This window comes from Prinia subflava, chromosome 3 (assembly GCF_021018805.1).
Source record: "Prinia subflava isolate CZ2003 ecotype Zambia chromosome 3, Cam_Psub_1.2, whole genome shotgun sequence".
Lineage (NCBI taxonomy): Eukaryota > Metazoa > Chordata > Aves > Passeriformes > Cisticolidae > Prinia > Prinia subflava.
The window spans coordinates 92105486-92127026 of NC_086249.1; the positions used below are offsets into that span (position 1 = coordinate 92105486).

The window sequence follows — 21541 nt, forward strand, 5'->3', positions numbered from 1 at the left end:
ATAATATATCTCCTAAAACAAACACCCAACATACTGTATCACATTCTTGATACATTCTGAAATAGGTTCTGTCCTCACTACCACAGCGTTTACTCTTTTATATCAACCTCCTTTAACTGTGGGTGTTCAGTTTACCTGTTTCAGTATCCTGAATCAAAAAAGTCACACAGCAGTGTTCCTCTGATTTTGAAGGGTCTATTTTGACTTCCTTAATATGGAAGAAAACAGATCATCCCTATTCTCCTCCCAATTCTTTGTCAATAGCTTCTGAAGTTAACACACATGGCTTTTTGTGAGCATGTCTCTACTGCTTGTCCATGGTGTCTTGAGAAGGGAAGAAGTTCTGTGCTTAATGAAGTACCATGCACAGTGATTATCACAAACTGCTCCCCACAGACAGGACTGTCATTAAATAAGGCATCCTGGATTTGACAGAGAGCCTTGAAAATGGCCAGGAGTTATAGAAAGACCTCCTCCGAAATATGCAGGGGATTACTAAAAAATTAAGTAAATTCTGAACTTTTAGAATACTAGAGAGGAAACCTTTCTGTAATGATCAAAATCATATCTGTACTCTAAACAGAGGATTTTTCTTGTCACCACTTAATAGTCATGGATCTTTAAATGGTTCCAAACATCCATTCACAAGGCAGACTGTCCACACAAGGGGATGGAAACGGGCAGAACATGTTTTTTGTCATCCCTAGCACCCTGACATAGCAGTACTCCATACCATCACAACAACAGACAATTACCAGTGACAACTGCAGCTTTCAAAGCACACAATTAACCTTCTCCATTTAATAGAGATGAAATGAAGCCTTCACAACTATTTACAGTGTGACATTCTCAGTCCATGCCAGCATTAGCACAGTTTGCAGTACAGACAAAAGATGTAGTAAGACTCTAGATCAGATAAGCAACCATTATTTAATGAAAAATGCTGCACTATGTATGTTGTAAAATAAAACCAGGAGAAGGATAGGCACAAACCCCAGCAGCAACCTGCTAGATTTATCTCTGTTCCAGGCAGGAAGTTGAACCAGGATTATCTGTGTTCCCAGGCAAGAAGTTGAACCAGGATTACTTGTATTTCATACCTCAGCCAGGACTTCAACTCTCTTTTTGAGTATGCCAGAAATGTAACGGATCAAGCCCCACTCCTGATTGAGGCCTGCCTTTCTGTAGAGCTCATTGAGGAGGCAGTGAACAGTGACCCCATACTGTCCATCCAGCTCTGTGTCCCAGTCAGCACCTCTGCCACAAAACAAACAGGAGGTAATTGTCATCAGGCAAGACCTAAACTTTACCACACAGCTGCATTTTGACTGCCCTGCTCAGGCTGGTGACGTTTGGTCCCATACCAAATGGGACATCTGTGCTTTCACCACAGACTGATTATATGTGGACAAAATCCTCTTCATACCAGGAACTTTCACACTAATTTGAACACTCACTCAGCTGTGAGCCAGCAACTTGAAAAGGAACAACCTGAAGGATTTCCCACTAGACTTTTAAATGGAGCACTCACATGGACAGGAATTGCTGGAGGAACACTCCATGTGGTGCTTTTTCAGAGCAGAATTCAACAGTATCTTCAGTACTGCTGAAGACTACACCCATTTTTCAGATCCTTCAGGGGAATTTTTTAGTCTTTACTCTTTCTTATCTATTAACTAAACTTCTGTGTTCCTTATGCCATTACTGAAAAAAGCAAAGGAGATTTCTGTTCCTCTCCTGGTTTTGAAATTCACCGCACTATGGCTTCTCTTTGATAATGTTTTGAAGTATCACAGAAGGACTTCTCAACTCCTGCTGACAGAGTCTACCAGAGGTGCATCTGCCTGCTCAACAGAGTCTCCCTTGGTGAAATTACTGGTGTTAGATGCAGTTAAACAACAAAATATATTTTTATAGGATTTCCTTTACTCTTTAAGAGAGGAGGCTAAACATTTTCCTTGGGAAATCAAGAAGATCAAAGAAGAGGTCCTCACAGGACACAGACTAAATAAACAAAAATGCAGCCTTTGTAGCAGTAGGGAAGACCATCTGTGATTAACACATACTTGTCTTTGCACCAAAAGCTAGCTGCCTAACAGGTTCAGCTGTATTGTCCTGCACAGGAAAAAAAAAGCTCAATAAACACACTTCAGAAGATGATTCTCTTGTTTGTATTTGCATTTTGTTCCCACCAAACCCATTTAAATAGCAGGTGTTTACTAACCCCAGCAGGTGGGTCTAGATTGCTTCCAAGAATGTTTTAAAAAGTACCAAATTTTAGCCAGCTGTATAGTTAAATATGCAAAGAGATTAGAGGAAAAATAGTGAACACTCATTAAAATTGCATTTTGCCTTTAGTTCGAAAATCACAAGATGAATTTTCCCTCCACGTTCATTCTTGTGTATGAAAATCCTACCAAATCTTTGTGAACTTCAAATGGAGCGCCACAAATAGAGCAGGGTGTGTTCTTACTCATGGAAAGGATTTGTGCATTTAATTTGTGAGCCCTGGAGACTTTATGTATTTGCAACTGAGTGCAAATCAACTCTAAAATTTACGCAAGTCTTCCTGTGTATCCAAGTAACTCCTGTAATCAAACTGAAAATATGTTTGCTAAAGCACAAAATATCTCCACTGTCCCCTCAAAACACAGCCTGAACAGTGGAAACCTTCTGCACAAGAATAATCAGATAGCTGTGACCAAACTTAAAGATGCTGAAGTTCATAGTCAGGCAACTTACTTGAGTATATGCAAGATATACAAGATATCTGCTTGATCATGGAGTGTTGGACATTCCTTCAGCTGATCAACGAGCTTCCTGCAATCCAGATCACCGTGAGCATCTTTAGGTAAGTGCAAAACATTTTCACAGTCCTGATAACAAAGATGGATGAAAAATCAAAAGACACGACCTTGAAAAAGGCAGCAGATCTATAACTTCCTGTAACTTCAAAATTCCCATTAAAAAATCACAACAGACTTGCAAGAAAGCTCTGCATTTGAAATACAGACACATCACTTAGTTCTTGCCAGGGTACTGCAGGCACAGAAAGAAAACCAATCCCAAGAAACACAACCCCCAGGGTGGAACCTTGTATCTACTTCTTTTTTGACAGAACAAAGAAATGGAATTATCTGCATGCTTTTCCTGTCAACTCATGTTACTTGTAAATAGAAAAGCAGAGAGACGCTATCCTTTTTTTTAATTGAAATAATTTAGAGCTTTTTGAATTCCATCTCTAACCTGTGTTAGAGTGGCGCTGTGTGAATGCAAATATTGCCATTATAAATCTTCCAAGTTTATGAAAGTAAAATGATAACTAATCAGATGATGTAATCCCATGGTGAATTCTTGGATGAAAAGAAGGTTTGTTTTACAAGCTGTTCAGCAATTCATATAATCCTAAAATGCCATTTCCACAAACAGAGCCTTGTGCAGAGCAGAATCCTTCAGAAGGCTGGATACAAACTCTTTTAGCCATTCTCAGCAGCTGGTCACATTTGCCTAGACAAAACAAGTGCCCAGCACAACCCCATCTTTGTGCCTTGAGATGGATGGGATTTGGCTGCTGCCTTGAGGACATTCACACATTCCCTCTTGCCCAGATGTTACTGTAAGTAGAATTTCTTGGAAAACATCTCTAAAGGCTAGTAACATCCCATCCTTCCCCTTGTGTTCAGGTAGAAGAAAAGATGATGACTTAACTTTTGGCTTTTAAAAATAAAGCAACTTTTATGTTCTTTTCTGTTTTGCACATGCAATTAAAAACTTTCCACTTGATAGTGTCTATTTGAGTAAAAAACCTTCATCCAGCCAAAAAATAATTTCGAAAACAAGTGAGTGCCTTGGACAGAATGGCTTGTCTGTGAAGAAAAATGAGACCTGGCATAGGGTTTGGAAGGAAAACACAAGGAAAGGCTACAAGCATTGCATCCTAAAACCACAAACAGCATAAAAACTCCCACTCCTTACCTTTGTCTCAAAGAAATGAGGATTATCAACAAGATTCAGAGACTTCCGGTGTGTGTTCAGAACTTTAGTGGGAAGAGACATAGATACAGCTGGAAAGCAAAGTCACCAGAACAGAAAGAAAAAAAGGTTTGTTTCAGTAATATGATAATCAAAAACACCTACATGAAGCAGCTTGACTAGGTAAGAAAAACAGAAATACCTCCAAGAGTCAAAATACAGAGGCAGTGCTTCTGAGATGTTGTGCATGAACTCTGTGCAAGCTCATGTTCTCAACCTTTCCTCCTTGCAGGTTTGCTCTGACAATTTCTGAGATCAGCATGTCAAAGGCTCATGCTCAACTGATACCTCTTATTTGGCCCATGACTCCAAAATCCTGCTGCCCAGTGACCTGACACTGCCAAGTGTTTTAAACATTTCAACAGGAAATGAGTGGAGAAAATAGCCTAAGTGGTAAGATTTCATAATTAAAATTATAATGCTAAATGCAGGTTAATGTTCTGTGAACTCCATATGCTGAATTCAATGGAGGATCAGATGATGTGGCACATGCAAGATGGCAGAAAAGACTAACAGAAAAGCTTGGAAGTTATTAATTTACACTGGAGTTAAGGGAAGTCTTCCATGGACCAGGGCATTGAATACTGCATATCTACATATAAAACAGTGTTGGAACCTATTTACAAATTCAGCCAAAGTCTTATTTTGGTGTATATCCTCTAATCAGGATAATAGAAATGCAGCACAATTAGAAAGATGCTGCTCCCTCTCTACTCCATTTGTTCTTAAAAATTTAGAAAGTACATGTGAATATTTATGTTTTTCTTGTATTGAAACATTTCACTTCACAGCAACTTTATTAAAATAAAAAAGTATGTTTTGTCTGCCTTTATACAAGCAAAGACAAAACCATTAATTAACTGGTTTGGGTTCTAAGATTCTATCCAACTAAGAAGCTTCCATAACATTAACTTTGATTAAATGTTACATTTCATTGCAGGTTTTCTGTGTATACACCATGACACGGGATACAGTGGAAACATGACAGCAACAGCTTCAGTCATTCTTACTTCTTAAGGAATTTCTTATTTTTTCTCTAAACGGAAAGAACTAGTATCACAAGTATGTCAAAAGGTGTAATTTTTAAATACTTGAGCTCACCCCTTTTAGCAGCCAAACCAGGTTTTTAAATTATTATCACTAAATAAACAATAGGGAGAAATACCTGGAACTTCCAAGCCCTTTGTCTTGGCCATTATTGACAGTATCTCTTCTGTGGAATGGTTTGCACTGAACACAGGTGGTTGACTCGTTGTCTTTGAAGGTGGAGGCAGGTATGACTTCAGTGCTGTGCTCTGCAGGACATCATTTATATACTGATCCAGCTCATCCTGGCTATCTAGTGTAACATACATGAAAAAAAAGGTTTCTTAAAGGTAAAAATTACTATTTGTCATCATCACTTTCTCACTCAAACACACCACTATAGTCTTGCTTATTTAAAAGGGCACTCAAATATGCAAGAGTAGTGTAAGGAAGAGATTTTTAAGCCAAACATATAGAAACAAAGAAAAAAAATATTTTTTGACAGTGAAAACAGATTTAGAAGCTAGCTTTGCCTTTGAAGGAATCAAAAGGGGTTTTATATTGGTGGCAGATCATAGAACACAGCTGGACTTGATGATTGTAGAAGTCTCCTCCAACTTGTATGACTCTAAGACTATCATCTCTTCCACACAAGCTCTTGTGCATGACTCCTCACAGCCCTCTTCCCTCTAACCTCTCCAACACCTCCCCACCTGCTGACTCTTCAGACTCAGCTTTGCTGCAGCAGCTGCCAGTCAATGCCATATTACAAATGCAGGAAGAACACACATGAATTCATCTCCAAACTGATTCATGCAGGTCCCAGCCTCACGTGGATGCATGAGAAAACCAAATGACCATAAGCTGTGCACAGAACAGACTGCACTGTAGGCAAACCCCGACTCTGCTGATAGAACTTGACAGAGAAAAAAATACCGAGTGAAAAAACACTACTACCTTTTTCACAGAAATCTGCTGAGTAGTCTCCATATTCACTGTCAGGACTATTACAGCTGTCATTACGGTCATCAAACAGTTTGAGGTCACAGTCTGGATCCAGGAAGCTCAGATATGTATGAAAAGAGGTGGTAAGAAATTCTGATAGCTTGCCTATCTTCACCCTGTAAAAGGGGACACGTGCCAAAGAGCATTAACATCCACCATTCTGACACTGATTACTGCTCACTTAGCTTTCAACAACTCCTCCAAAATTTAGGAAACCTATTGTTCAATCCACCTTTGGTAACTATAAAGCCACAGAAACTGACACTGCAAAATAAAAAAGGAAAACAACAGTTGCAGATCCAGCTGGGTACTTACTGCTCTGGGTACTAATTGATTTTAACTGTTATGGTAACAGGCCTAACCCAAAGCCTGATTATGCAAGGTGGTGTATGTTCATATGAGGAGAGACCCTGAACAAAGACCTGAGCTCCAAGGACAATGGATGAGAAAGTGGGGCTGAGAAGGCCCCAAGAATGGCAGTGCCTTTTCACAGAACTGGAGGCTGCCAAACCATCTGTGCTGGTTTGAGGGGTAAGAGCTCATGATGGGGTTATGCTTTGGATTTGTGCAGAGAACAGTGCTGATAACACAGGGATGTGTTAGTTACTGCCTAGCAGGGCTTACACAGCATCCCAGCCTTTTCTGCTTCTCACCTCACCCCACCAGCACAGGCTGGGGGTGCACAAGGAGCTGGGAGGGGACACAGCTGGACAGCTGACCCCTGCTGACCACAGGGACATTCCATACCACATGGTGTCATGCTGAGCACATAAAGCTGGGGGAAGAAGGATGAAAATGTTCAGGGATACAGGGGGTTGTCTTCCCAAGCCACAGTTACACTTGATAGAGTCCAGCTTTCCTGAAGATGGTTGAACAACTGCCTGCCTATGGAAAGTGGTGAATGAATTTCCCATTTTTGGTTTTTGCTCTACTTACTAAACTCTTTTTATTGCAACCCACAAGTTTTCTCACTTGTGTTCTTCCAATTCTCCCCTGATCCCACAAAGGGGAGGGTGTTGAGTGGCCATGGGGGGCTGAGTTGTTGACTGGAGTTAACCATGTCAAAGGAAGACTCTGATTGAGAGGGCAAGTAGAAAAAGAATAGGGATGTAATGTGGCATCGTATTTTACACAGAGATGAATGGAACACACCAGCTTACAAGTACTACATGCAATCAGTGTTTAAATCATGTCCAGTAAGTGTGAAAGGAATTGATTTTTTAATAACAGAAGCCCAGCCAGAGGCAAGATTTCATATTTCCAAAGATTTGATGTTTGTTTTCTTTCTCCATTAATGGCAGTCAGAGATGGTACACGTTTTGGGAGACAGATCTTTTCTGTTGCACCTGAGGTCCAGCTGCCATTTGACTGCCACATAATAATTAAAGCTGAAACTTCCTTCTCTGCAGAATTCTAGTACAAAGTCTGTGCACTACTACAAGTTCAAAACTGAGACTTTTATAGGATTTAATTTTAAAAATCATGGAGATAATACTAATTTGGCAATTCTGACATTACCTTGCACCTCCAAAATAACCATCTTCTAATTTTCTTATTGTGGCAAGAACTGCTGGATGAATGTCAGTACCATCATCAACTAAAAAAGAAAAATGGAAGAATTGAAGCTCACCTACATATTCTTAAATTAACCCATCCAAATACAGTGAATTACTGGGTATTGTCTAAAATGTAAATGAGGCAAATTTAAAGCAGAACCTACAACTGCTATCAATATTAGCTTATTCAAAAATCCCAGACAAACAAACAAAACACAACCTCAAGACAAGCTCTAAAGACAAAACACCAACTCACTCAAGACAAGTTCCAAAGGGATTTCTATGAAATTTCTTTAGACAGAAATAGCATGGAGATGATGGAAGCATATGAAGAGGGAGCAAAACCAAAATCAAATCTTACCACGTCATTGAAATTCAGCATACATATGAGAAAATTAAACTATACTTCTGATCTTACAAGTCCTGCTACCTGTCTCCTCTCAAACCAATGTCCATCCCATTCTCCTGTAGTAATCTACTCTGCTTGAAACAGAGAAAATGAAGTTTACCAAGCATTGTGTGGGTGATGGGAAATGTCAAGGTTGGTCTCCCTGTCATCCTCCAGCAAGAAGTGAGGTAAGCCAGCTCTGTCTTGAGCATCTCCACAATCATCTGATTGTCTAGAGCCAGATAGAAGTGATGCTGGTCAGTAAACTAGAGAAGAGAAAAACACAACATATGGGTAGTTGTCAGTACCTTCCTTTTTTTTTTCTATTTCTTCCCTTAAATCATTCACAAAAGCCATATGAGCTACTCCTGACCACAACACAACTGACCTGAATTAACCTAACAAGGCCTCAGACTGTGAAAAAGAAATCCATGCTTGTGCACGAGTCCATTTTCTTATGCCTGTAGACTGACCATCAAAGTAAGCTATACAAACAAAACCTAGGCATTGACAGCCACGAAGCAGAATCTTCCCAGTGACAATTACACTGAGCTATCATCTGGAAGATGGAAGTACTCTAAATGTGGAAACGAAGCTAACAGTAGTGACAAAAACAATAAACAGGCTAAGTGCACGCTGGGGACTGGGAGCCAGTAACTGTATGTCCCTTGGGAAAGTCAAGCAGATACAGAAAAGCTGGCAGTCACTGAGGAAAAAAGGTACATGAAATGTGCAGTGGCAAAGGGCTGCTCCCACTGCAGCAGGAAGGCAAGAACCACAGTAAGAGACTCTCATGGCTGCTTCAGGAGCTGGAACCAAAGAAGCTGCACAAATAATGGAAAGTATGTCTAAGCAGCCACAACAAAAGTTAAGGAAGCCCATAAGCCTTAGGGAGGGGTAAGTGCATAAAGAACATGGCAGTTCAAGCTGACAAAGTCCAGAGAAATTTCTTCACAGAAGGAATCAGGAACTAGCCAAAACAATCCTGGAGCCACTCGCAATCAGCTTTGGTAATTCAGGAAGAACAAGTCCCAGAAATCCAGAGACAAGTCTTTAAAAAGGAAGAGCCATTTAAAAAGTCAGGCCAATTCCACTGCGTGAAAGCAAAGGAAAACAAAGCCAATTTGAGACAGCTAAGATAATTACAAAATGATAAAGTAAGATGGTCAAAAATCAATCCCAACAGATTAGTCCAATTTCCTTCTTTGGAGCAATCTGATGGCAGGTATAAGCAAATGGCTGACACCTGCCAGCTTCTGAAAACTTTCACTCTAGGGAGCTGAACAAAAGCATCCCGGGAAGCAGAACTACTTTTAAAATTGTTCTCAAAAGGTAGTTATTAACCACTTTTTCAGAATTATTGTATCTGAATGAAGTCAGCCTTGGCCCCACACCCAATCAATGTTTCCACTAGAAAAGAGAATGAAATACAAATGACAAAATCACAGAATTTGTGGACACTAGTCAAGATCAACAAGATGATTTAACTGCTAACCTTAGGAAGGTGACATTAAACATTAACTCCATCCACCTCAAAAGAAAAAAAATCAGGGGAAGTGTCTGGCTTCAAAGTACAATGGAAAATGTTAAATAGGTTTAGTGAAACACAGAATAAGCAGGAACTGTCACCGTGTTGCTAATGTAAAGATAAATGCCATTTTGAAGTATCCTAATAAGTATGTCCTTATTTGATACATGACGAGATTTTAGTGGGAATATAGGGTCCTACTTGCATAGTAAGATGTGAACTAAGAGGTATTTTGAAAAAAAATCACATCTCTAAGGAATTTTCCCCTTATTTGTAGAAGTGAAAATTGGTACAGGGAAGTAACACAGCAACTAGCAATTTATAAAGCTGCTTGTGATCAACTGACATGGGGAAGAATGAGAAAGGATCTACATTTTCTGCAGTAAATCTGATCTGTTTGGACATTATGAAGCAGTACAGAAGCCTTCAAGAGTCCACTGAATGCCTTCAGCTGGAGTTTAAAGACTTCACTAACCAAACACCCGTTCAGAAGGGTGGATGCATTCTTTATCCTGCATCAGTTGTACGTGCTTGCAGCAAGTGACTCCCTGGCCATCTACTACCCACTGCTGCAATAATTCTGTTGAAAAGTGTGTTGCTTTTCATTCAATGTATAAATAGGAGCCATTGATTCTATGAAGATACAAACTTCCAGCAACATTGAAAAAACACACTAAAGAGAAAGAAAAGACAGAACATCCATTTCTCAGCACTACTGACCCTTTCAACAATATAATGAAAAGATCACACCTTCACCTCCTGCAGGTTACAGTACTGGGCACTCTTACATGCTCCTGAATTTTTCACCAAAGCCATCGGTGTAAAGCTATATTAAGTGATCTATTTCTGCAGAAACCATTTCATTAATTAGAATGTTGGTGTGGGCAGAGATCAGTAACTGCTTTGTTCTATTGATTTGTTGTGTTCTCCTAAGCCAGAAGCCAAAGAAACCAGACTCTGCATGACAGAAAAAAGAGATTTATCTGCAGTTCTATCATGCTGATCATCCCATGCTCTTAAAAACCCTACAGAGTAAAGAACATCTGCTGTGTCAGCCCTGTTCTACCTAAGAGACAATGACAGCAGGGAAAAGCAAAGTGCTTCACTAATGATTCACCATGAAGAAAGGAGTGATTTTCCTGCCAGCTTTACATGCTCACCTGAGGGGTAAAAGCAAATATTTGATTTCTTATTACGTAGAGCTTGGAGGTGCCCAGCACTCCGATGTGTCGGTGTGGTCGGCCACTTAATTTCATCTTCTTGTTCCGGCCTGGAAAGGAAAGAGAAAGAAAAGAATCTCAGCTAACATTCTCTGCATTGTTTTCCAAAATAACCACTTTAGACAGGAAAATTTACTCTGCTAATACCAGTAAGGCAGAAAACCTGTAACAGAGTGCAAGGCTACAAACTGCTTTTGTAGCAAGCAGCAATGTAATAGCCAGATTCCTTCAAAGGCTTGATTAAAAATTAAAATTTTGGCTTCACTGACCATGGATTTGGTCTTATAATTACAGTAATTGCTCAGCACCCAAAGCTTCCCCACCAAAAAGGGCAGGAGATGTGATATTACAAAAACAAAGCCATTAACATAACCCAGAAATTCTAGTGTTTTCAAATATAGGACCTTAAAAACTTATGCCTACTGGCTAAATCAACACACAAAGTACATCCAAATACAACAACAGATTTTCATCAGGCTTTAATAAGCTTCACTTTTCTCAGTAGAGCTTGTTAGCAAATGATCCACACTACATCCTTTGTACCAGCAGCCAGGAGCTGCTTGAAGCTTGAATCTTTCTGACAAGGAGTAAGAACCAAACAACCATGTGCCTGAAAAATACTACTGTGAACATTCCCAAAGAAGTCACTGTTAAAAACAATGTATCAAATCATCCTACTCAGGCCCCCACTAGTGAAAGAAAGCTATTATGAATTAAAATAAAATAAATGCCGTGCGAATATTTCATTTTTTTTAAAGAACTTAGAAATGAAGAGCCAGATTCTTTTGCAGAAGCAACATATACAATTTCCCTGTGTAAAGGGCATGGTTTCTAAAATTTATCTGAAGGCTCCATTACTTCGAATGATTAAAAAAGTTCTCTGTTAAAACAAAAAAACAAACCTTACAAACAAAAAACCCCACAACAACAACAAAAAGATCACCTCATTGGCAACCTCAGCATTATCTGTAACTAAATTGCCATGGGAACATGATCCAGACTGCCAGAGAAGCAGGATACAGCTTCCCTTGTCCACACAGCAAAGGAATCTACCAGTGCTGAGTCACCCCATCTCCATTTTACTTTACAGCAATATCCACAACTTTGAGTCATGAGTTGCTGGCATGCCTGAAGAAGTAAAACTAACTTAAATTAGGAATACATGTAACAAACTTTCCACCAAGACCTAAATAATTCCAGCAAGGATTATCAAGAACTAGCTATAAAGACTTAACAACTAGAACCAGTCAGAGCTTTGGGGCATTTATTTAAGTCAATTCAGGCTCTAAGGAAAACAGGATTTGAGAGCTACTGCTGAGGAACTCGAATGTATTTAAAGTCCTGTGTTTAGAGAAGCCTAAAGGCTTCTGGGTTTGTAACAGAGAGAGAGGGTTTCAGCAGCTTATCTCAGCTCCAGGTTGGAAGGAACTTCAGCAAGAACCTGACAGTTCAAAGATGCTCTGATAGCCACACAACTTCCTTGATTTGGAGCAGAAAACTTCCCTGACTGCCTGCTGGGAAGATAAAAATCATACTGCCCAGTTTCCAGACTGAAATGACTTCTCAAAGGAAAAAATATTTGATTTTTTCTTCTATGTTTTTCCAGGCATTTTTTCAAAAACCAGTTTCTCTGTGGAAGTAGCTTCTGGAGGATAAAAGAAGAGTCAGTTTTTGTCCAACTCCAACGGGCACAACAAAACTTCTGATTTTGCCACCATTTCTAAGGAGGTAATTCTTCCCCGCGTCTGAGTCCCTTATTTAAGACAGAAGTTCTAAGTTGGTTAAGCTTCTTAAAAAAATACCTTGCCTGGCAGCAGAGAGGCTTCCATGTTGCAATACTTACCCAGCATGGTGTAGAGGTTGCTGAGGATGCGAGCTGGCTGCACCCTGAGTGGATGGATATCAGCAATGCTCTGAACATTGATTCCACGGTCTTGCAAGAGATTCTTAATCTGATTTGATTCTGCCAAAACAGTTACTGTGTAACACAAAACAAAAACACAAGTAAAAACCAATGTTCTACTCTTTTTAACTGACTGTCTCTACTGTCGCCTCTCAACAAATGCATTTAGCTAACTAAAAAGGCACAAAGGCCTTTTTTCCTAATTTATGGGTTCATGAAATCAGAAGAGATTGCAATAGGGCACCTGACAGATTTTAATTCTCTATTTCTCAGTATTTCTTGCCATTCCTGTCCACTTTGGACAACAGTGGTGCTCAGAAGGGTCAGAAGAGGCCTTTGAACAAACCTCCTGCTCAAAGCAGGATCAGAGGTGCTGAGGTTAAAGCAGGTTCTTGGAGACTTTATCAGTTGCTTCTGATCTCTTTGAGTACCACTAATTTGGATCACACAGTCTCTTTTAGCAAAGAGTCTCTTTTAGGGCTTCCCTCCCACAGAACAAAGGGAAACATGACCTGAAAATCTTTGTTATTTTAACACAGCACACTATATCAATGCAGCCAAGTCACTGGGGGAAAGGTGCTGTCACTTGTACAGCAATAAATGTTTTGGAGGACACAAAATGGCAGAGGTAGGGAGAAAAAGAATTCCCTAATGAGAGGAATTTACAATCCAGGCCCAGAACCTATCTCCTGTCCCACTTGAGGTTTTGTCCATGGTAAGTGGGTTATTGATTTGGGACTACTAATGCAGTATTCTTCTTTGTATTGGGAATACTTGCCAAATAATGTTAAAAATAAGCAAGCATTTACATTTCTACTGGAAATGAAGCACTTCAGAATAATGAAATGCTACTCCCATGAGGCACCAACAGGGGGTACACAGGTTACAAGGTACAGGACCCTTGACAAAGGCTGCTCCTGATAAATGAGCTGGTTGCTCTATCAGAGCAGTCCAGCCCCTGGAAAAGTCTTCAAGACCTGATCTGTGGTGTTTGCTCTCTACTTAATTTCTGGTTTTGGCTGTTCTTGCACAAACGAAAGAGGCCACTCCCTTCAGCAGCCAAAAGCTGGTAACTCTGGCTGCCTCACCTCTGTGCACAGGGATCCTCTGCACTCAGTGCTCCCTGGTTCCTCTGAAATGGGGCTACATGAAACCTGATTAACCTATCCATCTCCTGTCAGTCCCACCTCTTCTTTCTAGAACCTGCCAAGATTTTTCTTTTCACTACAAGATTGTTTGCCACTCTCCAATTCTAGACAAATCTTAAAATTTTAACAATTTTTCTGAAGTGTCTTAAACCTGATCTTTTCTCCTGGAAAAGGGCAGCTAGGCAAACAAGGTCTTTCTCCTTTGCACAGTGTCACCAAAGCACCAATGTCCCATGCAAAAAAAAAAAAATCCACATTATTTTTAAACACATCTTTCATCTCTCCTGTAGGGAGAAGGGACTTTTCCACCACATGATTCAATCCACATAGAATGTTCACAAAATTCCCTTACCTTGTACCACAACATCAGGTTTAAATCCAGTGGAAAATCTCCTGTTTAAAGGATCAATTTCACCTGCAGCAAGAAATCCCTAGAACAAATGCCAGAGAAAGAAAAAAGTAAGGAAACAAACAGAATTTAAGCAAAAGGCTTCTGACATATAGAATAAATCCTAACCGATTTTCCTATTTTTTCAGGACAGCAGGACTTCAAGCCTGGTTTATCTACCCTGTCCACTAAGTAGTACATTCAATAGAAACAATGGCTGTAGTATTTTTTGGAACAAGAAAATGGTTCTGACTGACACAATCTGTATTCAGAATTCCTATTTCAGAGTTACAGCAACTGACATAATTTCACCAGGAAAGTGATTATTTTTGTAGCTCCACATAGATAATATTTGTGCTTCTTTTAACTAGTCTGACTTTAATGTGTCTGACTAGTAGATACATCATGCCATGGAGCAAGAACAGCCTAGTAAAGCTGACATGGCCCAAAATCCTGGCTCTGGAACAGCCAAGTCAGCCTGGGCATACTCCTCCATTCTAACCATATATCCAGACCATGTGAAAACTTACTCAGCTTGACTAGAAACAGATCATTGCATAGCTATATTAAATTTAAAAAAAAAGGTCCTGAACGCTCAGAGTCAGTCTTGCATGGTTCATGTACATGTTTATTCTGGAAAACACGCTGTCCTCTACCTGTCAACCAAACTGTACTTTAAGCCCAAGCCATCTCAAACAAAATGAAATGTAAGTTTATCTACTTTGTAAGAAATAATGACCTCTGCTAACAGGCAGCTCAGGACATACAATGACTGGCCCCAAAGATGTGGCAACTTTCCCACTGGGACACGATCCACCGTGTGAGGATTTTCATACTCCTCATCCACCTGAAAACAAATACATAAGGCAAGAAAAATTACCCTAAGGTTGTGAAGAACAGTCAGTGACATACAAGTATTTGCAGACACGGTCTAACATCAACCCTTTCATGCCTGCCCTTCCTACTGACTTAGAGATGTCGTGGTTTCACTTTTAAGGCTACACATTTTCTGGGACAAGAACTATACTTCCTTTTTGTACCTCTTCCCACCCTTCACAGCTGGAGGATGGATGGGGACTCCATATGCAATTACAGCTTTGGTATTAGCTCTTCCACTTTCTTCTCACCATGCCTTTGCTGCCTTCCCTCTGGGCTGCTGATAGGTAACTGGGTGTCTGCTTTCCAACCCCTTCCAAGACGCTGCTTTAACTTCACTGATGTCTACCCAGCTTTCTGAAGCAAAGACGCTTTCCAATGTTAAGATTATTCCACCTTTCCTTTGTTAGCAAGATTGGTCAATAGAAAAATTAAGAGTAGACTTAGTAATTTAGAAAAGCTGCCTTAGTTTTGCAGTATACAGATCTGTTGAGGGCAGGGCAAAACCCCTCCCTGACTACATCTTCAGGCAGCCATTTCCTATTTCTTTTATAGACAGACAAAAGCTACCCTGTTTATGTGGCACGTTTTTCAGATCATTATCATCATATCAAAATTCACAAGAAGGCTCTGGACTCTTACACGCTTGTTCCCACTAGGAAGGCAATTCAGTTTCCACCTCAGATCTGCGAGCAAGGCATCAGCTGTCGGCTGAGCAACTCAGACCAGCCCAGGAGGCTCCACACCCTTAGTGAGTGAGGGCTGACAAGTCTGGAGTGGGAGAAGAAGTTGGCAAGGAGGGATACAAAGGCAAATAGCATGGAAGAGCACATAAGCTCGTCTGAATTTCTCTGTCACAATGGGAGAATGAGATAAACAGTAACAGCAAAGGGGAGGAAAAGAGAATACCCAAACAAACCAAACAGAAATCCCAGCCCAAACCCTAATCCATTTGAAACATGTCTCCCATACATGCTCTGCAAAAGGGCAGCACAATCAATCAACAGACTAGATAGGAAGGACAGTCTATGCTTCATTTCTTTATTGAGCCTCAGTTCCTAAGTCAGTATCAACACTTCTTAAATACATGTCTTGCTCTAAGGATGTAAAATTTTAGACCTGCAGTAGTATTTCTACAGACACTCAAACTTACAAGTAAAAAATGTGACCATTTGGAAGCCTGAAGTTTACCATTTCTCAGCAGGAGCTGTGAGAGGTCTCTTACTTTTTAAAATAATGTGCAGTAGTCTTATTATTGGTTTAGATTCATCAGACACAGGAAAGCTGTAAGACTGACACTCCCCTCGCAGTCTCTCTACTCTGTGCACTGAAGTGGACGCTGCATTTTCCCGATACCTTTTCTGGAGGGACTGCGTAGAGTTCAGGCATCAGCACTAATCCATTCTTCTCTCGAATAAGTATTCCTTCCAGAGCCTCTCTGTATTCTTGTACCTGGAATTATTTCCAAAAGAGAGTGAGAATTCACATTACAGTCAGCAAAACTGAAACAATAAAGTACTTCTGAACAGCACTTTTTACTGGAAGTTCATATATTTAAAAAAGGAAAAAGGGAGGGAGGAATCACAATTTGCTGATGGAAGAAGAGGGTTCAAATTATCAGAGACTGTTCCAGCATCTCAGTGTTATCAGAAACATGAACAGTTATCTTCAACACATTGCTGCAGTACAAAACTTCCAATATGTTCCTACTGAGAAATCAACAGATCCTACAGGGAATTTTCAATGGCTGCCAGTACAGTGACACAGACATCAGACTGCCAGTATCTGTCAGACTGTAAAGTGTATAAATTATTTGCTGTATGCCATGAACATTTTTCTGTGGCTTACTGAATTCTACTTTGCAGGATTGGGAAACCAGTTTCTCTTAACTGATTTGATTAAAATTTTGCCACAAAGAAAGGATAAAATAGATTTCAATGTTTAAAAAAAATCTAAGTTCACTGAACAGCAAATCCTCTTGTCCTTGTGATATTAGACAAGGTATTAGGAACAGGAATAACAGACTGATAACATGTAATACATTTCTTTTTACCAGATTCCTTAGTTTGTTTCATTTATTAACTATCCATTCCAGGTTTTCACTTAGAGGGAGACTTCTCAAGCACTACCAGCACCTGCAGAAATCCTTTTTCTTCTGTTCCTGAGCACAGTGGATCACTCAAAGCAAGGTACCCACAGGTTCACACACACTGACATTTTCAGTATTCTGTCCCACTCCACTTTGAGTCCTCGGGGTGCTTATTTTTCTAGCAAAACCATTTGTTTTCAGCAGTAATTGGGGACTAGACACTCACCTGAGTGTCTCAATGACTCATTCAGCTATGTTTAAACAGTGGAAACTGGGAGCAATCGCCCTGACCATGCCCTAGAACAGTCCATCTGCACACCAAAGAAAAACAATCAGGTACATACTGTCCTGGATAATCCAACTAAGGTCTAGCGACTGCTTTAGGAAATGCTATTTTATTGGCAGGACTGAAGATTCAGTAAACTTTCTGATTTTCCCCCTCAAAATAATGCCATTTCCCTCTTCACCAGACTATTTTTTCTGTGTTCAGGAAAATACTGTATGTATCTAGTGTCAGGAGGAATTTTCACTTCGTTTGAAAGATACAGATCTGATACAGAAAGAGGGCTTTTTGGTCTGAAATTCTCTGAATTGTTTCTGATGACATTTCAATTTTTTATGGAGTTTAGCGATCTCCTTCCCTCTGCATACTAGGCAATTTTAAATCACATATACTTTTAATTTCTACCAATGTACCAATCCGCAGAACTTCTGGTATGAGTGGATTTAGCTCTGGCTCTTTGCTGCTCTTTAACTCATCAACACTCCCCAGGTGCCACCATAACCTTTGGAGGGCTACAGTCAATTCAGTTCCACTGACCACTGGATGTTTGGCACAGTAATGGCATGAAGGGACTTAGGGAATCACTGAAAATGAAATTGCCCCACGTAAGCCAATCCCAAATCGCTCTGAATGTACAAAAAGGCTGAAAGTACTACAAATCTTGTTTTCCAGCCAGAGAGGTTGGGGAAAAACAAGCTTGTCTCATCCTGAAGTAATTGTGAAAAGGGCATCAAGGCTGGTGAAAAGACAAAAGCAGGCAAATAAACCCTGTTCAGCCCAGTCCTACCACCCCAGCTAACAGAGCTGTTCAGCCTGGCAGGGAGAAGGCGAGCAGGTCCCAGTGTGCACAACCCTGCTGCTTCTACCACGTCAAGAACTGCCTGAGAAGGTGAAATTGGCTGAAGACTACTCCACTCTGCTAATGGGGTATCCAAATAATACCCAAAACAAACATGGCACAAAGTTACAAAATACTGTGTGTAAATGGTTTTGCAATTTGAATGCAATTTCTTCTTTCCTCACCTGGATTTTGTCCTCATTAAATATTCCATCAATTAGGAAGTATGTCCAGAACACTGGCCACTCACATTCAATATTCTCAAAGAGCTTGAGCTCAGCAGGATCATAGTGCAACCTGCTTGGATCCTAAAAAATTCAACCACACTCATTTAGTCACAGTGTTAAATTAGTGACTCATATTCCAATCATAATGGTAGCCTATTTTATACAAATTAAAACATGGAAACCAACAAACCCACCAGAAATAGTTTGCATGCAGTCTCTTGACTTCTTCCTCGCATTCACTCTCAAACTCATTTAATGGTTCTCTAGACAAATCGATCCTTCTTAGTCTCAGGATCTAAGTTTCACTGAAGTGATTTTGGCTGTCATTCAGTTCAAAGATATTTTGGGATGTTTCAGAGACACCACTTCATCTTAAACACCATAAAAATATCTAAGGGTTAACTTTTTACAGAATTATGAATTAAGTTCTGTCCTTAATACTGTTTTTTAAACCCTCAGTCTCCCTTTCCATGGTGGATACCTGGATTACCCCCAAATCCACTAAGATGTCTTAGCAGTGATGGAGAACTTCACTCCTTCATGTAAATAAAACAAAACATGTCTATAAAGAAGAGATAAAATTCTTCCCATGTGCTTACTGAAAATATACATCACAGATATACATCAGAAGTACCTCTCTGGGTGTCTTGTAACCATCTCGGAGAAAGCGACAGCAGCCGTAGCGGCCCTGTAAAAACAGACAACACTGTAGGAAATCTCCCATACACTTCTTCCTCACAGACTAATGTAGCATAAAGGTATGTGCTGAGTTTTACAGGTCACTTAGGGATCTTCCTCCCTCTCTTCAAGCACTGATGAACCAAGTCGGGCAACCCTTGTTTAATTAGGATTTTTGGTTTAGAAAGAGGTTCTGCTTCTCTATTTGGAAAACAAAAATAAATTAAATCCTTACCTGCAATTTGGATATGATTTCGCTCTTGGTCACATTAACAAGGTTTACATCCTCCACTGCAAAAGCTGGGTAAGAAATAATAGACAGAAGGCCAGCATCTATCTCCTTTGACGTGGATGCCCTTGGCAACATGGAGTACAGAATAGACTGAGCAAAACAGAAACAGGAGGGAGGGATGTAAAACAAGTTGCCTACTTCAAAAAACTATGTCAAGTCCAAATGAGACTACACTATTTGTAAACTGACAGAGAAGTCTGTGCAGTTATTTTTAACTGAGTTAGAAAGAGAATGCTTCACACTATTCACTTTCTCATGATCTACTAGAAACAGAGTGAGCAGCATAGCCTGAAGCCATCCTTATTACATTACACTCTTGGCTTAGTTAATCAACATTTATTTAAAAACAAAGAGGAGAGGGTATTAGGTTTTCCACTAGTAAAGCTAAGGGCAGACTAATTTTTACCTGGCAGTGCTCCACTTCATCAGGAAGAACATGAATCACTGATTTGTGTCCCCCATGAGCTCCAAAAAGATCTAGTTCATCAATTGCTTCCAAAGCAGCCTTCAAAGAAAACCAAACCACAACCCCAAATCAGTAAATACTTTTTAAACCAAGTATACACCCTAGCATCTGTGCTTCACCTCTGAAAGAAATTACACAGGACAGCAATTTGCCCCATCGATATTTTTTTCATCTTTAAAGGGAAGCTTGGCAATATTTTAGAAAAAGTAACTATTTCTGGTTTTCAATTAGTAGGATAGAGGATTGATGTACTGGTGATCCTTTCTAAGGATTTGCATTGCCAATTTTAAGGCAATCCAAAAAAAATTGGGAGCTAGGTTTCCACTGAGACATTATCCAAATATTGACATACTTAGTAAAAAATGCTTGTCCTGTCCTATATTCCAAAATAGCCTCTATATCAGTGTGGGGCCAAGAGCAGCGTCTCTCCCTCTTGCAGTGCACACAAGATCTTAAAAATCCTGCTGAAAGGTAAATACACCTTTGACCTTAACGTTGTTTGTCTTCTGTCTGTCCCTCCGACACCATGCAGTGAGGTAGCTGTCAATTGCACATTTACATTTATGGCCTTCAGAGCTTCATTTAGTATATCTGTGACCTTGTGCTATGACAGAATCAGAAACATCCACTTTCTTTTAAGTACATCTTCATTTATTTTTCTCTCTAAACTACTTGTAGAAAGTTTCTTAAACTGATGGTCTGCTGCTTTTTAGAATTTACATTTGACTTAATCTTACCATGACAACATCACATATGACACTGTGGCTGAAGAATTAAGGAGGATGGAAAGAAAACCAGAGGCCATTTTTTAAGACTGCATCTCACTGAATCTGTCAGATTCATGGATCAATTAATCTGGTACCCGTGTTGCAATCCCTGGAACACCTGAGCTCCTTCAATGAGAGCCATTATCTCAAAGATTTTACACTAAAAATACTCACACCTAAACAAAAACTCTTACACAATCAGCTAACTATTGCAGTGGCCAAGAAGGCATACAAAGGAAGCCATCAGGTTTGTCAGAGCCCTTAAGCAGAACACAGCAGCCATGAAGGAGGCATCAGGAAGACATTCTCACTTTGGCCATCCCTACGGAGCTCGCGTTCAGTTCAGGGATTCCTTGGTTTGTCTTATCACCACGTTCCCAAATTCCATAATCCTGAAACAACACCAAGATAAAAATGGCATGATTATATACAAAAGCAATGTTTTGCCCCCTGTCCCACAATAAATCCCCACCCCTACATGAAATTAATTATTTGCTTTCCAAAATAAAAAAAAAAAAGAAAAGGGGATTCCAAGTCTCAGAAGAGACCCTTTTCATGTTTGAAAAGTAGCACATAAAAATACACCCCAGCAGGATCATGTATACAGTCACAAATCACTGCCTTCACAGAACACACAAAGACCTTTATCCCTCCTCCTGTGCGTATTTCTCCCCATGTCCCTTCAACTTGGTTTTTAACAACCTGCCCTTCATAAAAAGACCCACAAGACTTACAATTAGACATCAGGAAATATTATTATCAATAAAACCCCCTATTATTATGACAGAACAAGTATACAAGTATACCCATGCAGCAGTAAACCCTCCACAG

The 21541-nt window shown here is 39.9% G+C and overlaps 1 protein-coding gene across 2 annotated transcripts in view; it reads right to left on the reverse strand.

Annotated features, from left to right (window-relative positions):
* The window catches only part of PHKA2 (phosphorylase kinase regulatory subunit alpha 2), a 42530-nt gene that overhangs the window by 12457 nt on the left and 8532 nt on the right, over nucleotides 1-21541 (reverse strand). For both annotated transcript variants that reach the window (XM_063392911.1, XM_063392910.1), the window contains exons 6-22: nucleotides 21022-21102; nucleotides 19884-19982; nucleotides 19421-19567; nucleotides 19142-19195; nucleotides 18466-18588; nucleotides 16427-16522; nucleotides 14934-15041; nucleotides 14159-14237; nucleotides 12599-12733; nucleotides 10696-10805; nucleotides 8129-8273; nucleotides 7582-7660; nucleotides 6016-6179; nucleotides 5198-5371; nucleotides 3976-4064; nucleotides 2743-2876; nucleotides 1101-1257 (exon numbers count right to left, since the gene is read on the reverse strand). In XM_063392911.1, the coding sequence (XP_063248981.1) occupies nucleotides 1101-1257; nucleotides 2743-2876; nucleotides 3976-4064; nucleotides 5198-5371; nucleotides 6016-6179; nucleotides 7582-7660; nucleotides 8129-8273; nucleotides 10696-10805; nucleotides 12599-12733; nucleotides 14159-14237; nucleotides 14934-15041; nucleotides 16427-16522; nucleotides 18466-18588; nucleotides 19142-19195; nucleotides 19421-19567; nucleotides 19884-19982; nucleotides 21022-21102 (1974 nt within the window). The remainder of the gene's footprint in view (nucleotides 1-1100; nucleotides 1258-2742; nucleotides 2877-3975; nucleotides 4065-5197; nucleotides 5372-6015; nucleotides 6180-7581; nucleotides 7661-8128; nucleotides 8274-10695; nucleotides 10806-12598; nucleotides 12734-14158; nucleotides 14238-14933; nucleotides 15042-16426; nucleotides 16523-18465; nucleotides 18589-19141; nucleotides 19196-19420; nucleotides 19568-19883; nucleotides 19983-21021; nucleotides 21103-21541) is intronic.